General features: G+C 41.5%; 2 protein-coding genes across 2 annotated transcripts in view; one reads left to right on the top strand and one right to left on the bottom strand.

Moving 5' to 3' along the window:
- Positions 1-13,556, bottom strand: part of LOC102959787 (olfactory receptor 2H2-like) — a 258,157-nt gene that overhangs the window by 126,213 nt on the left and 118,388 nt on the right. The window lies entirely within an intron of this gene.
- LOC102958650 (olfactory receptor 24-like) lies at positions 7,205-8,189 on the top strand. Its single transcript, XM_007085923.2, has one exon. It carries the CDS (start codon positions 7,205-7,207, stop codon positions 8,138-8,140), a length of 936 nt encoding a protein of 311 aa, XP_007085985.1. The 3' UTR covers positions 8,141-8,189.

Genomic DNA, 13,556 nt, shown 5'->3' with positions numbered 1-13,556 from the left:
TCTCTCTCTCTCTCTCTCTCTCTCTCTCTCGCAAAATAAATAAGTAAAACTTAAAAACAATAAGAAATTTACATAATGTGTCCAGATACACGGTAAATAAATATCAAGTGCCTTTTAATATATCAGAAATTAGTCAGGAAATATGATTTTTAAAATAACACTTTGACAATAGCAACCACATACAAAATAGACCCTAAAATAATGTCATAAAAATGTGTATGGCCTACATATGCCATACATGACAAACTTTGACCAAAATGACAAAAGTTTATCAAAGAAGGCTTGAATAAATGAAGAAATACATCCTCTTTGTGGATGGAAAGTCTTAATTATATAGAAATGCCAGTTGTACCCCCATATTAATAAATACATTTCACACAGACACACACATACACACACAGACAATAACCAAAGAATGGAAAAAGTCCAAATGTCCATCTACTGATGAATGGACAAAGAAGATGTGATATATATACACAGTGGACTATTACTCAGTGATGAAAAAGAATGAAATCTTGCCATTTGGAAGAATGTAGGTGGAACTAGAGTATATTATGCTAAGCAAAATAAGTCAGTCAGATAAATACAAATATCATGATTTCATTCACATGTGTAATTTAAGAAACAAACAATATAAACATAGGGGAAGGTGAGCAAAAATAAGATAAAAACAGAGAGGGAGGCAAACCATAAAAGACTCTTAGAGAACAAATTGAGGGTTGCTGGAGGGGAGGTGGCAGGGGATGGGCTAAATGGGTGATGGTCATTAGGGAGGCCACCTGTTGGGATGAGCACTGGGTGTCATATGTAAGTGATGAATCACTAAATTCTATCCCTGAAATCATTATTACACTACATGGTTAACATAACTTGGATTTAAATTTAAAAAAGAAATTTGAAAAAACAAATTAATATTAGGTCTGATAGTCTTGTGTTTTAAAATTATGGGACAATAAAAAACACAATGAATCAATATGAATTATTTTATTTCTACTTAACTTCATGGATGCCATGCATTGTTTAAGTGTTATGAAAAATAAGCTTTTTATAAAGGAAATCTCTCATGAGTTAATCTACAGGGGACAGTGCTTGGCTGAATTCCATCTCATTGGAGAACTGAATGGACAATAAAGAAACAGCAATCCCAAAGCTCTGGCCCAGAGCTAAAGAAAGGTAAAAACTGGTTTCCAGAATTTCTATCAATATTAAAATGACATATCTCATCTGAATTCATTTACACAACAAATTTTCCTTTGCATCATCTGAATGTTCTGTCCTGTATACAAACAAGAAACTACCATCTTGAAAGAATCCCATTGTGAGAAGTCTTTTGGTGGTAATCACTAATCAGTGATTTCTCTAGGACAAACAGCACTGCACTCATCACCTGAAAAAAAAACAAAGGAGGCAGAAATCCTAGCAAACCTTGTCTCTACACTTCCACATGGTGTACTCCCTCCACCCCTTCCCACACTGAACTGTATGTGCTAACCTGTGGCTGTGTGTGCAGTCGGCCAGCATTCAGAATGCTGGGCATCATGCTTGGTGCTGGAACTCAACAACATACCTGGACCAGCTTTCGTGGACCACCTTTCACAAGCAGAATCTGTACTTCCAGTTTAGAAGGAGGTTTAAAAGTCCTTTAGTCTGGCCACTGGAATACCCTGCACAATTATTTTCTAGGTGATAATCCAGCCTAAGATTGAGCTCTGCATGGATGGAGCACACCTAGTGCTAGAAAGGGTGTGGGTCACTGGCTTTAATCTCCATCGCTGGCAGGACAGCTGAGCTCAGGCACCTCCAGCTCCTAGCTGTGTGAACACTAACAAGTTATAACCTTCTCCTCCTGAGGGAAAATAACAATACCTTCCTCAAAATAAAATTGTGAGCATTGAGTGAAGTGATGCATTGAGCCCGTAAGGAAGTGTAGAGTACATCATTATAACAAGAAATGGTAGACATTACTATTTCTGTTGTTATGTCATGTATTTGGTCCTACGTCCACCCTTGGAAACCACAGGTAAAGTTTGCTCCCTCTTCTATATAAAAGACTTGACTGCGTGAAACAGTGACTCTCCAGACTACACTGGTACATTTCATTTCTTTGCTTTTCATATAATATGGACTTGATAACAGTCATTTAGGTGCTAGCAAGTCAGTGTGCCCTACCATCCAGTAGGATTGTGTCCTTTCACTGTCATGGACTGAGAGACTTCTCTCGTTAAAAGAACTCAGAAAGTCAGCATCACAGATGAAGCAAACACCTCTCCTGCAGTGATCAAATTAGCTGCTAAAGGAAGCTTCACAGTTTACGTGTGCTTGGGCTGCCCCCACCCCAAGCGAGGACACAACCTTGTCTGCCTCCCTAAAATAGAGCTCCATGAAATCCTTAATTTCTTATCTTCCCAACTGTTACCTACAGTTTTCCAAAAGCTATAGTTGAAGAAGATCATAAATCTATGAGTTAAGAGAAAAGAAGAGAAGCAGTAGGAAGGGGAACAAGGAGAAGAAAACCAATACTTGCCTGTAGTAGAACAGAAAGTACAGGAGTAGATGTCAAAACTCAAATCCCTGACCCCTATATGACACTGCTTTTCCTTTGCCTTCAGAATTTATGTTCAAGAAAATCCTGCTGAGGTTCCTTGAATTAATTTTATTAATATGGTAGGATTTCCCACACACACACACACACATTTCTCTTTTAATTTAAACTCTTAGCTTATTCCCTATGGTTTCATTTCTTAGACTGAAATTTTGTCTTCCATGATCTGTATTCATGCAGATTGATGGCTGTTTTTCAGATAAAGTGACAAGGAAGTTTCATGTAAGTAGGAGGCCTTTGTGATAGTTGTCATCACAATTCAACTCATAAGCACTAGTGAGGAGCTGAACTCCCATGTATCCCACTCTGAGAACCAGATTTTGCAATTTAGGCAAAATTATGCATTTCATTTATTTAGAATAAGAACTTTCATAATAATATAGATCTAAGATATGTAAGCTATTACTTGATAGACATGAACCTGTCCATGTTGGTTCATTGACACTGACTGACAATGAGATCAACGGGAAAAGCAAAGGCCTGACGTGTCATCAGTTCAATATTTTATAGTGTCTCTACCATGTGCTGTGCACTATTCTATGTGCTGGGGAGACATTAGCGAACAAAACAAGCAAGCATCTCTACTCCCATACAGTTTACATTATGGGGAGAGAAGATAGATAATGAATAAATAAATTATATAGTATGTTAGAAAGTAGACTAGGATCAGGGAAACTGGGAATGTTGGATGTAGTTTATAGCATAAACTAGGGTCACCAGAATAAGTCTCATTGAAAAATGACATTAAGCAAAGACATGAAGGAAATGAAGGGTTGGGGAGAAATGGACTGTGTTCAAGGTAAGGAAGCAGGGGGAGCAATGCAGCCAAAGAAGGAGAATGGCTAGTGGAATTCAGTCCTAACAAGGAGGTTGATGGAGCTATTTTAGAGCTAGTGGAGAAGAGTGTAGGAGGAGAGGATGTTATCAGAGAGTTAATAGGAGTACAAATCATACTGGATCTCCCATGCCATTGTAAAAACTTTGGCTTTTTCCTCAGAAAATACTTTCAGATTTCCCACTAATAAGTATCTCTGGGAATAAGTCTCTGAGGTCAAGAAAGCTTCCTTCTTCAGCCCAGCCACTTGTAGTCCCAAGAGAAATGCAGATTAATAATGTTCATCTCCCAAGCTGTATCTTCTCTACCTTCAGACACAGTATCACCAATGCAGTCAAAGGGTCTGGATCCTCTAGAATGTCATACTTTCTCAGTAAGAGCATTGGGGAGAATACATATTTTTAAGGGCAACACTCATGGGGTGGAGATGAGGGAATCTAGGTGGTAAATATGGAAGGTAGCACCTGACAGAGTAAGGGGCTCAGATTTCAGAGAGGAACATAGTTGATGGAAACTCTGTCCTTGGGTCCAGATCTGTACTTGTTTCCAAAGCAGTATGTCAATCAGTCCCATTGTAAGAAATACCTTATGTGGTAAAGCTACCAACAGACATTCATAAGGACATATCTGGCAGGAAGTTAAATAGATGAGTCTAGAGGGTTGAAAAGATGGTGGAATCGAAAACACAATTTAGGAGCTATGTTTTTATAGATATTTAAAGCCTGGAACTGGAAGAAAGAGGCCAGAAGAGGCCCAAAAGTGAATAAGGAGACAGAGGAGGAGTCAACCAAGGAAGCTAAGAGAGAGTTCATCAGTGATAGCAACGGGAGAGCGTGGCAGGTCCTGGGAGCAAGGGGAAGAATGCGTTTGGAGTAGGAAAAGAGGAATCAACCATTCTAAACCTTGCTGAGAGGTCAAGTAACTTAAGGACTGAGGACTGAATGTTGGTATAGATGAGAGTATTTTCAGTGGCATGATTAGGGCAAAAGCATGATTGAGATTTCAAAAGAGCATGGACCATAATGGACAGTGAGTGATGGAGGCAATTAACTTTTTGAAGGATTTGCCATAAAGCATAGAAAAGTAGAGGAATAGTTGCAGAAGGCTGTGGGGACAGGTTAGTTTATTAGGGATATCATCCATCTGAGGCTAAGGTTTTAGATGGCTGAGACCTCACAATTTTAGATAGTTAGGATCTTACATATTTTAGATGCCCAAATATTATTCAGATAACCCAAGATGAACTGGGATATCTGAGATTCAACATGAACTATATATTTTCCAGAAGAATTACTCAAAGTGGCTATAGTAGCACTGAGATTATTCAAGCAAAATCATCAAGAAGATCCAACCCGGGGAAAGATATGGAAACATTGAGAGGTATGGCCATATCTGGACAAAAGATGTGCTGTTTGTAACAGAAAAAAGAGTAAGGGAAGACTTAATCTTGTAAGAGAAGGACATCTTCCAGTTTTCATTTTTTTAAAAAGAGTTGAAAAAAATAGAAAAACTCATATAAGTATGGAGAATAGGATGCCCCACATTTTGAATTCAATTCAGCAGACAGGCAGGGTCAGCATTGCCTGAGGTTTGAGTGAGACAGAAATGCAAATTCTCATGTTTCACTCCAAAACTAAAGACAGTCTCTGGGGTGGAGCCCAGAAACCTGTGACTTACCTGGCTCTCCAGGTGACCCTTAACCATGTGAAAGTTTCAGAAACTCAAGTCTCAAGTACATAAAAAATGTTCTACATAAAGAGGGAAAAGATTTGTCCCTTTACACTAGACCACTCATCTATCAGAATACTTTATGATTAGTATAAACAAGGAGGTAATTAGCACATACACAGAAAATGAAAAGGACACTGTAGCAAACACTTAGAGAGCAGTCATGAAGCAATCATCTTGAAACAGACCATATGCTCAGATGTGGGCTGGTGCTATACAGAACTACTAAAAAGAAAACATCATTTCTACTCCCAAGGTATTTACAATTGTTAAGAGAAAATATGTCATAAAAAGTAGAAAACACCTTAAGACAATATCCACTTAAGGGCTAGATCATCCTGTTTATATATTTCAAAAGATATAAAATAATGAGTGTTAGAATACTTGAGAAATGTGGTGGTGAAGGCAGTACATTTTCCACTGAGACCTGGAGATATTTGGACAAGAAGGAAAGACATCAGGAGAGAAGAGGCCTGGGGCTTTAGGTCAAGGAAAGGACATGTAAGAAGGTAGAAGTGACCACGAGGTGGGCGGCCCAGGAGAGAGGGCACCGGGTGCTGGTGAGCAGTGGGAGCCCTGTTTTATAGGTGGGAGGGTCCTGCTGTGGAAGTTCTTGATAAGCAGGCACAGATGGACAGATGTGATGCAGTAGGAAATGAGATGTTAGAGGAGCCTGAGCATGGCAGGGCCGGGCCCAGTGCAGATGCTTTCAGCATGAATCACAGCACTCAGAGGGGGAGGTAAGGTGCTGATGGAATAAGCTGGGAGTGAGCTGACAGAAGTCCATAGAAGGTGACTGTGAAGATGGGGAAGACAGAAAGGAGCAAGACTTTGTAAGAAAATAAGTGTCAGAGCCCTTGGTCTGGATTTGCAGAATGAAGGAAGCAGATGCATCAATGTTTTCAGCCCACATCCTAGGAGGATACTGGAAGAAAGAACTTTTATTCACAAAGCGTTGACATGGAAGGGAACCACTTGGGAAGGACAGCATATTGCCCTCTCTGGCCTTCACTCTCCAATAATTAATATACTTGTTCACTTTGAGGCAAACTCAGTCTTTCATATGGCAAACACTGGGCATTCAACAGAGAAGACAACTAGATGCGGTCTCTGCCACAAGGCACCGTCTGGTCTTAAGATGACTCCACCATCAACTAAATACCTTCAATAAATATTTACACAAGATGAATGTGATTACACCTCCTACATCACACCTGTAGTGAATGCTACAAAGATGCTATCACACGAAATAAAAGGTAGGTTTGGTTTAATCAAAGAAGCAAAGGAAATCTCCCAAAGAAAGTTACCAACCGCTTTGAGGTAGGGAGATGAGCACAGGGACTCAGGGAAGGGAGGCCACGCAGCTGGGGTGGCAGGGAGCAGAAAATGCGTGATTCAAGGTGAAGTTGGTGAGATGCCACAAGCTCAATAAAAACTGAGCTCTGTAGGACATGGTTGGAATTTCTGAATTTTCAGAATACCAATGTCCTCCAGACACTTATTTGTAAACAAGGAAGTGATATAATCAGATTTTCTTTTTTGACAAGATTTTGGCTGCGCTGTGGAGAACACACTGGTGGGGCAAGGGTGGGCATATTAAACTCTTTAGAGGCTCACTGTGCTTCAGTCACGACTGTGTAGATGGGCAGGAGCATTTACTGAGCTCCCACTGTGTGCGAAGCCCTAAACTAAGAGATGCAGCCTCTGCCTTCAAAGACTCATGCTTTTGTGATACAGATTCACAAACAAGTATTTCTACCATCCCACAATCCCAGTTTCTCTTTTACATGCAAAGAACTCCAGGAAGCCTCGCTGTTCCCTGCCTTCTCTCATCTCTGTGTCTCACACCGTGACCCTTTTTGACGTCCAGCTCTTGTACCTCCCATTGCTGTTCTAGGTTTTCGCTCATTCTCCATATCGATTGTTCAGGGGAACCCACTGGCAAGAGACAGGGTCCAGCGTTCCGTCTTCCTCGGCTCCCGATAGTGAGCAGCTCCCCCTCATGATGGCCCCTCTCTTACAGCACACCAGGACCTAGAATGAACTGCAGCAGGACCCCGGACTTTGTCCTGGCAGGGCTGTCCAGGGGCCCAGGGAACAGGCCAGTCCTCTTTGGTGTCTTCCTAGTACTCTACCTGGTAAGCCTCTTAGGAAACGCGCTCCTTCTGCTGGCCATCGGAGCTGACGTGCGCCTCCACACTCCCATGTACTTCTTCCTCAGCCAGCTCTCCCTGGTGGATCTCTGCTTCACTTCCACCACAGCCCCCAAAATGCTTGAGGATCTATGGACCAGCCACGGATCCATCTCTTTCTCTGGATGTCTGTCCCAATTATATTTCTTTGCTGTTTTTGCTGATATGGACAGCCTGCTTTTGACTGCCATGGCTATCGACCGCTATGCTTCCATCTGCCATCCTCTGCACTACCCACTGCTAATGACACCTTGTAGATGTGGGCTGCTGGTGGGTGGGTTGTGGGGGGTGGCCCATTTTGTCTCTCTGGTGCACATCTTGTTTCTATCCCAGTTGTATTTCTATACTAACCAAGAGATTCCCCACTTTTTCTGTGATTTTGGTCCACTTTTTCGTCTTTCTTGCTCAGATACCCACCCTAATGAGATCCTAATGATGCTTCTGACCGGGTTGTTAGGAATTGGCCCTCTCCTCTGCATCATAAGCTCTTATACCCATATCTTCCAGGCTGTGGCTAGGGTTCCATCGGCACAGGGGAAAAAGAAAGCCCTGGCCACATGCAGCTCCCACCTCTCCATGGTCATCCTCTTCTACAGCACAGTCTTTGCCACCTACCTGAAGCCACCATCAACCTCTCGCTCTGTGGGGGCGCTGGCTGCTGCTGTCATGTATACCCTGGTAACTCCCACTCTCAACCCTTTCATTTATAGTCTGAGAAACAAGGATGTGAAGAGTTCACTGAAAAGGGTTCTGGGCATAGAGGGTTCATGGGATTATGACTAATCCCCATAAACAAGCACTTTGGAGAAAATCACTCTCCATATCATATTTACAGAGCAAGTCAGTTAACACTAAGGCTGGAATGGAGCATTACATAGTCTAGGGGAAAGAACATTGAACTAGAAGTAAAGAGAACTAAAATCTAGTCCCACCCCAGGGCGGGGGGTGGGGAGGTTGTTTCTTTCTTTCTTTCTCTAGATAGATATAATGGTAAGGATCTTCATTATTAATCTGTTGATAGAAATGGCAATGATAAAAAAATGGCAGTAGGGATGGCAACAGATGATCAATTTTTGATAGTATTAGTGTTAGAAAGCAATTTAAAGAACAGTTAATCCAAGATAGATAGATAAATAGATAGATAAATGCTTATATGAATACAGCATTTTTCTTTCTCTGAATGTCTACCCTTCAGCTGGATACTGGCTGCCACTGAACAACAGCATATTGAGGGTAATACACACATACATACAACATAATAAAATATATATATTTAGGTATATTATATAGATATGCTATACCTAAAGGGTTTTTCCCCATATAAGTTTATTCATGACTTTAGTTCTGTAAAAATAAAGTTGTCTACAAATTAGTCAATGAATAGATTCTTCTTTCTCTCATAGACGGTCATGGTTGCTGCAGAGAAAGGGTTATTACATCATGTGATAAGAGATGACACTCTAGGGGTGCCTGGGTGACTCAGTCAGTTGAGCATATGACTTCAACTCAGGTCATGATCTCACAGTTCATGAATCCGAGCCTCATGTCGGGCTCAGTGCTGAGAGCTCAGAACCTAGAGCCTGCTTCAGATTCTGTGTCTTCCTCTCTCTCTATTCCTACCCCGGTCACACTCTGTCTCCCTCTCTCAAAAATAAATTAACATTAAAAAAAGAGAGAGAATACACTCCAGTTCAGTTACTATGACATGTCCGCTGGTCTCTCTCTACATACCATGCACGACGTTAAGACAGAGAATACATGTTACATCTCTTTGTGGTGCTCCTGTGATCATGTGGTTGCACATTATGCATTGTGTAGTGCCTGATGATTAATTCTGTTCAGAAGAACAACTCAAGCTACAATGGATTAGAAAGAACCCTAAATTGGGAAGACTAAACTTGACATTCTCAGGCTGGGGTTTCTGTTCAGCAATGCAGATGACCAATTCTTAGCCTGGACTTACTTCCTGGATCATCTAGAAGTCAATCCTGTGTTTTCATATCCAACCTAATGACCTGTCACGGCATATATTCAGAAGTTATTTTGAAATGAATGAATAGACAATCTGAGTTCACATCCCTTCTGGCTTCCCAAGCAGTTTCTCCTGGTCCCCAGGATCTGTGAATACAGGCTTTTTTCTTTCCCTGAATGTCCCCCCTTCAGCAGGATATTATATGGCACTGAACAATAACTTATCAGAGGAAAGCCAACCACTGGATGTTGTGAAGGTGAACAACAGAGGTCAAAAGTCCACTAAAGGATCAGGAAGCCAGTAAGGGTAACAATAATCCAGGGAATCAGTAGTAAAATGTAACACCAAGTTCATTCAGTGCTTAATTGGAGGACATATTATAGGATTCCTGAGAACCAGAACCAAAGCTGAAATCTGGCCTGGGAATATTAAGTGAAGATAAAGGAGAATAGATGGATACAGAGAAACTTTACATCATAAGAATTGGTTTCTGAGAGCTAATAGAACCCCCTTTCTGAACTGTCTTTCGATTGTTATTGATAGTATATAACCTTGGCTAAAGGTAAGATGGGAAGAATAGAATTATGTCTCCTAAATTAAAAAACAAAACAAAACACAGACATATGACTTGTGTACCTTCCTCCATGAGTTGTGCATTGGTAAAGATCCACACTTGTGACCAGGGATTTTGGAACAAGGAGTTGACAGTAGCTGTCACTAGTCACTTCTCATGCCTGTCCAGCACCACAGCACCCATTACTATCCACCACCATCATTTCCCTCGTTACCTTTCAACAAAATATAAGCTAATTCTACACCATCTATTGAGCAATTTACTATGAAGAAGTTATTGTGAGAAGCACTGAAAAGGGTGATCCACTGGCACCACTGAACCTTAGATAGAGGTGCACTGTTTATTATCATAACAGTCTAGTAAAGTGTTTTCCAGAGCTCTTCCAGAGCTATTTTGGTCAGTCTGTAGTTGCTTATTGTCTCTGTTGTGTTTTGGCGGGGCTGAGCATTGGGACCATCTAGCCCTCCATCTAACTGACATTATACCTCTTCTTTACATTGTATAAAAGAATATCCTATGTGATATAACGTATAATGTATTGACCTCGTTTTAATGATGAATATTTTTAATATTTCCATTGTTAGAGGCACTCCAAAGAAAGGAACCTTCAAAAGTTGTAAATCAAGGTTAAATTAATGTCCTGATAATGTCAGTACTACTATATTTATCCATCCAAGTGTTAATTGTAACTCTGCATGCCTAAGTTTCCTCTGAGGCTTCCTTTTCTATGTGTTCAGTTTAGGTTAAGTATATATCAATAAGAATTGTTCTCCCTTAAAAGAACTTAATGCATTCCCAAATCCCCAACTAGGAATCCCAGATAAAATTCACTACTTCACTACAAAATATGTTCCCTCCTTATTCCTTCATTGAGCAAGATCTCATCTGCTCTGCCTCAGATAATGAGAACACAGAAGTCTCCTTGCAATGCCTCTCCCATGCTGTGTTCGAACCTGTGCAAAGGGAAACACATTCAATCCTCACTTTCTGTGATCTGATGGCATAATAGAGTACTAATCCAGAATCATTTGTCCAGAACAGGCAAATAGAACAGTGAAACTCCACATCTACAGGCTGGAAGGTTAAGAATCTCACGATCAGAGACAGCTCAAGGATACACAGTAAATTATCCTTAAAGGTTTTATGTTAAATAATAAGAAATTATTGGATTTGAGGACAAAAGACAGTTAAATATTAACATTACATACGGTTCAACCTATACATGGGCACAGATTATGCTAAATGTTTCATTCTAACTACAGCCATATGCTGAGTCTCTAACTGTTTTGAAAAGAATTCTTAGAAAATGTGATCTTTTAGGAATTATTTCAGTGAGTGCTCTTCCATAAACCACCTGCCCCATTTCCAGGGCATTAGCATTTACTAAAGTTTTCCATCAGGCTTCTCTTCTTTGGCAATCTGAAAGCGACTTTGTAGCATCCTCAAAGAAAAGGTTTCTGTGAAGCAGCAAATCCTAATCTCTGAGTGTCCCGACTTCTTCAAGCTGAGTTCCCTTTACATGAAAAACATAAATGCCAGACCTTGCTTTCGTGAATTTTCAGAATGAAAAGACCTGAGGTATTCTTTCAGTTTGGGTGTCATATATCTATTCCTAATAATTTTCCACCCTAAAGCCTGAGGCACACCTTGTTAAAAGTGTGGGGCCCACCCACACAGCCTTTGCAGATACATCTGGGCTGCCTGTCCTGGCAGCAGTCCTCCAGGTCTCAATTAGCAAGTACAACACTGTATATCTTCTTAAAATACACCACACATCCGCCAGGGACCAAACACTATCCAAAACAGGAAAAGAGAGCCACTGCAGACAACTGAATTGAAGGAAAAAGAGGCAATAATGCGACAGAGCACATGGAACTCACACCAGAGACACTCCATGGAAGTGCCAGCTCCTGGGAAACAGGAAACGCCGCACTGCGGGCACTTCAGGACTTCCTCATAAGGTAAGTGCCTACAAGAGCAGGAAATGCTTTGACTTTACTAACATACAGAAATAGACACAGAAAGTTAGAAAAAAATGAGATGACAGAAAAATAGATCCCAAATGAAAGAATAGAAGCAAACCACAGCAAAATATCTAAGCAAAATAGATACAAGGAATATGCCTGATAGATAATTTACAGTAATGCTCATAAAGATACTCACTGGACAGGGTGGGAGCCAAGAAGGTGTAACAGCACGGAAGTTTTTTGTGTGTCTCGCGTCCATGAAATGCAGCCAGACCAACACTAAACCATCCTACACACCTAGAAAAGTGATCTGAGGATTAACACAACAAACTGCACAACCTGAACCACAGAATTCGGCAGGTACACGGCGAAGAGAGGTGAAGTGGGGAAGAGAGAAGCTGCGGCAGGCAGGAAGGTGCTTTTGCATGCAGAGATAGGACGGAGATGGTGGGAGAATACGGAAAAGCACGCATCCCCAAAAGCAGCTGGAGAGAAAGTGGAAAATTGGAAACAGCCACAGGGACTAAGCTAAAAAGGGAGAAAGGAGAAAGGAGAAAAGAGACGGTTTAAATTCCATTAAGACCATAAACAGGGAGAGTGCAGAGTCTGCAACACCACAGCTCGATACCTGGTGGTGCTCTGGTGGGAAGGGTGAAGCCCCAGGAGCAGAGTGGGGTCTGGGAGGTTCTCAGGCCACACAGGGAGAAGCAGTTCCACTGCTGGAAGGCCATTTGGTAGAGACTGTTGAAGCCACCTGGTCCCAGCAGACCCCAAAGAATGCCCACATTTGCTGGTACTGGAACAAGGTCTTTAAGGGTGAAGCCTGGTGCCAGATGTGTGTTGTGATTTTTCCATAATCCTTGAAATGCTGCTACTACACTATCTCGCAAACTTTTTTGGGGGTGGGCTGGCACCTGGCTGCTGTGTTGCATCCACACGACTCCTGAAACAATGCTACGGGCACCAGTGACAGTCACAACAAAGTTTATTACAATGAGAGGCAAGGCCGACCGATTGGGACCAACACTCTTGATAAGCATGTGGCCTCAAACAGCCGGGGTACAGAGTTTTTAAAGCCGATCACATCGTTTTATCATTATCTGGGAACGGAACAGAGAAACAGTTCCCAGATTAGTTAGAAACAGTTGCCAGATGAGTCAGAAACAGTTATTGAATGAGGTGATTATTTTAGACTTTCTGCCGCTAAGTTGCAACCAGTGGATCTGCTTGACCTTGTCTTTGATACTTTTTTTGAGCTTTTGTTTCCTTCATTGATAAAGCCTGATTCACAACAGTATGAAGTATGATTTACAAGAGTAAAAGCAAGGCTGTTATCTTTTGACCTTCAGTGTCAAAACAAAGTTGTTATTTTTCAAGCTAAGTGTTAGCCTTACAGTACAATTTAACCCTTATAGCAGGCTTGGGGCACTGGCAGCAGCAGGGACCAGCAAACGTTCCTGGGTGTGGCCAGCATTCAGCCATTGATTGGTGAGAGCCTCCCACAGAGGGGCTGAACGGGTCCAAGCCAGAGTCCTTAAGAAGTAAGGTGCCGAGGAGGAGCCAAGATGGCGGAACAGCATGGAAGTTTTTTGTGTGTCTCGCGTGTGAAGCTTTTTGTGTGTCTCTTTTGTGTGAAGCTTTTTGTGTGTCTCACGAAGAGCTGAACTTGGGGAACAAGAAGCCATG

This window comes from Panthera tigris, chromosome B2 (genome assembly GCF_018350195.1).
Source record: "Panthera tigris isolate Pti1 chromosome B2, P.tigris_Pti1_mat1.1, whole genome shotgun sequence".
NCBI classification, from domain to species: Eukaryota; Metazoa; Chordata; class Mammalia; order Carnivora; family Felidae; genus Panthera; species Panthera tigris.
This window is presented reverse-complemented; position numbering and strand designations above follow the sequence as displayed.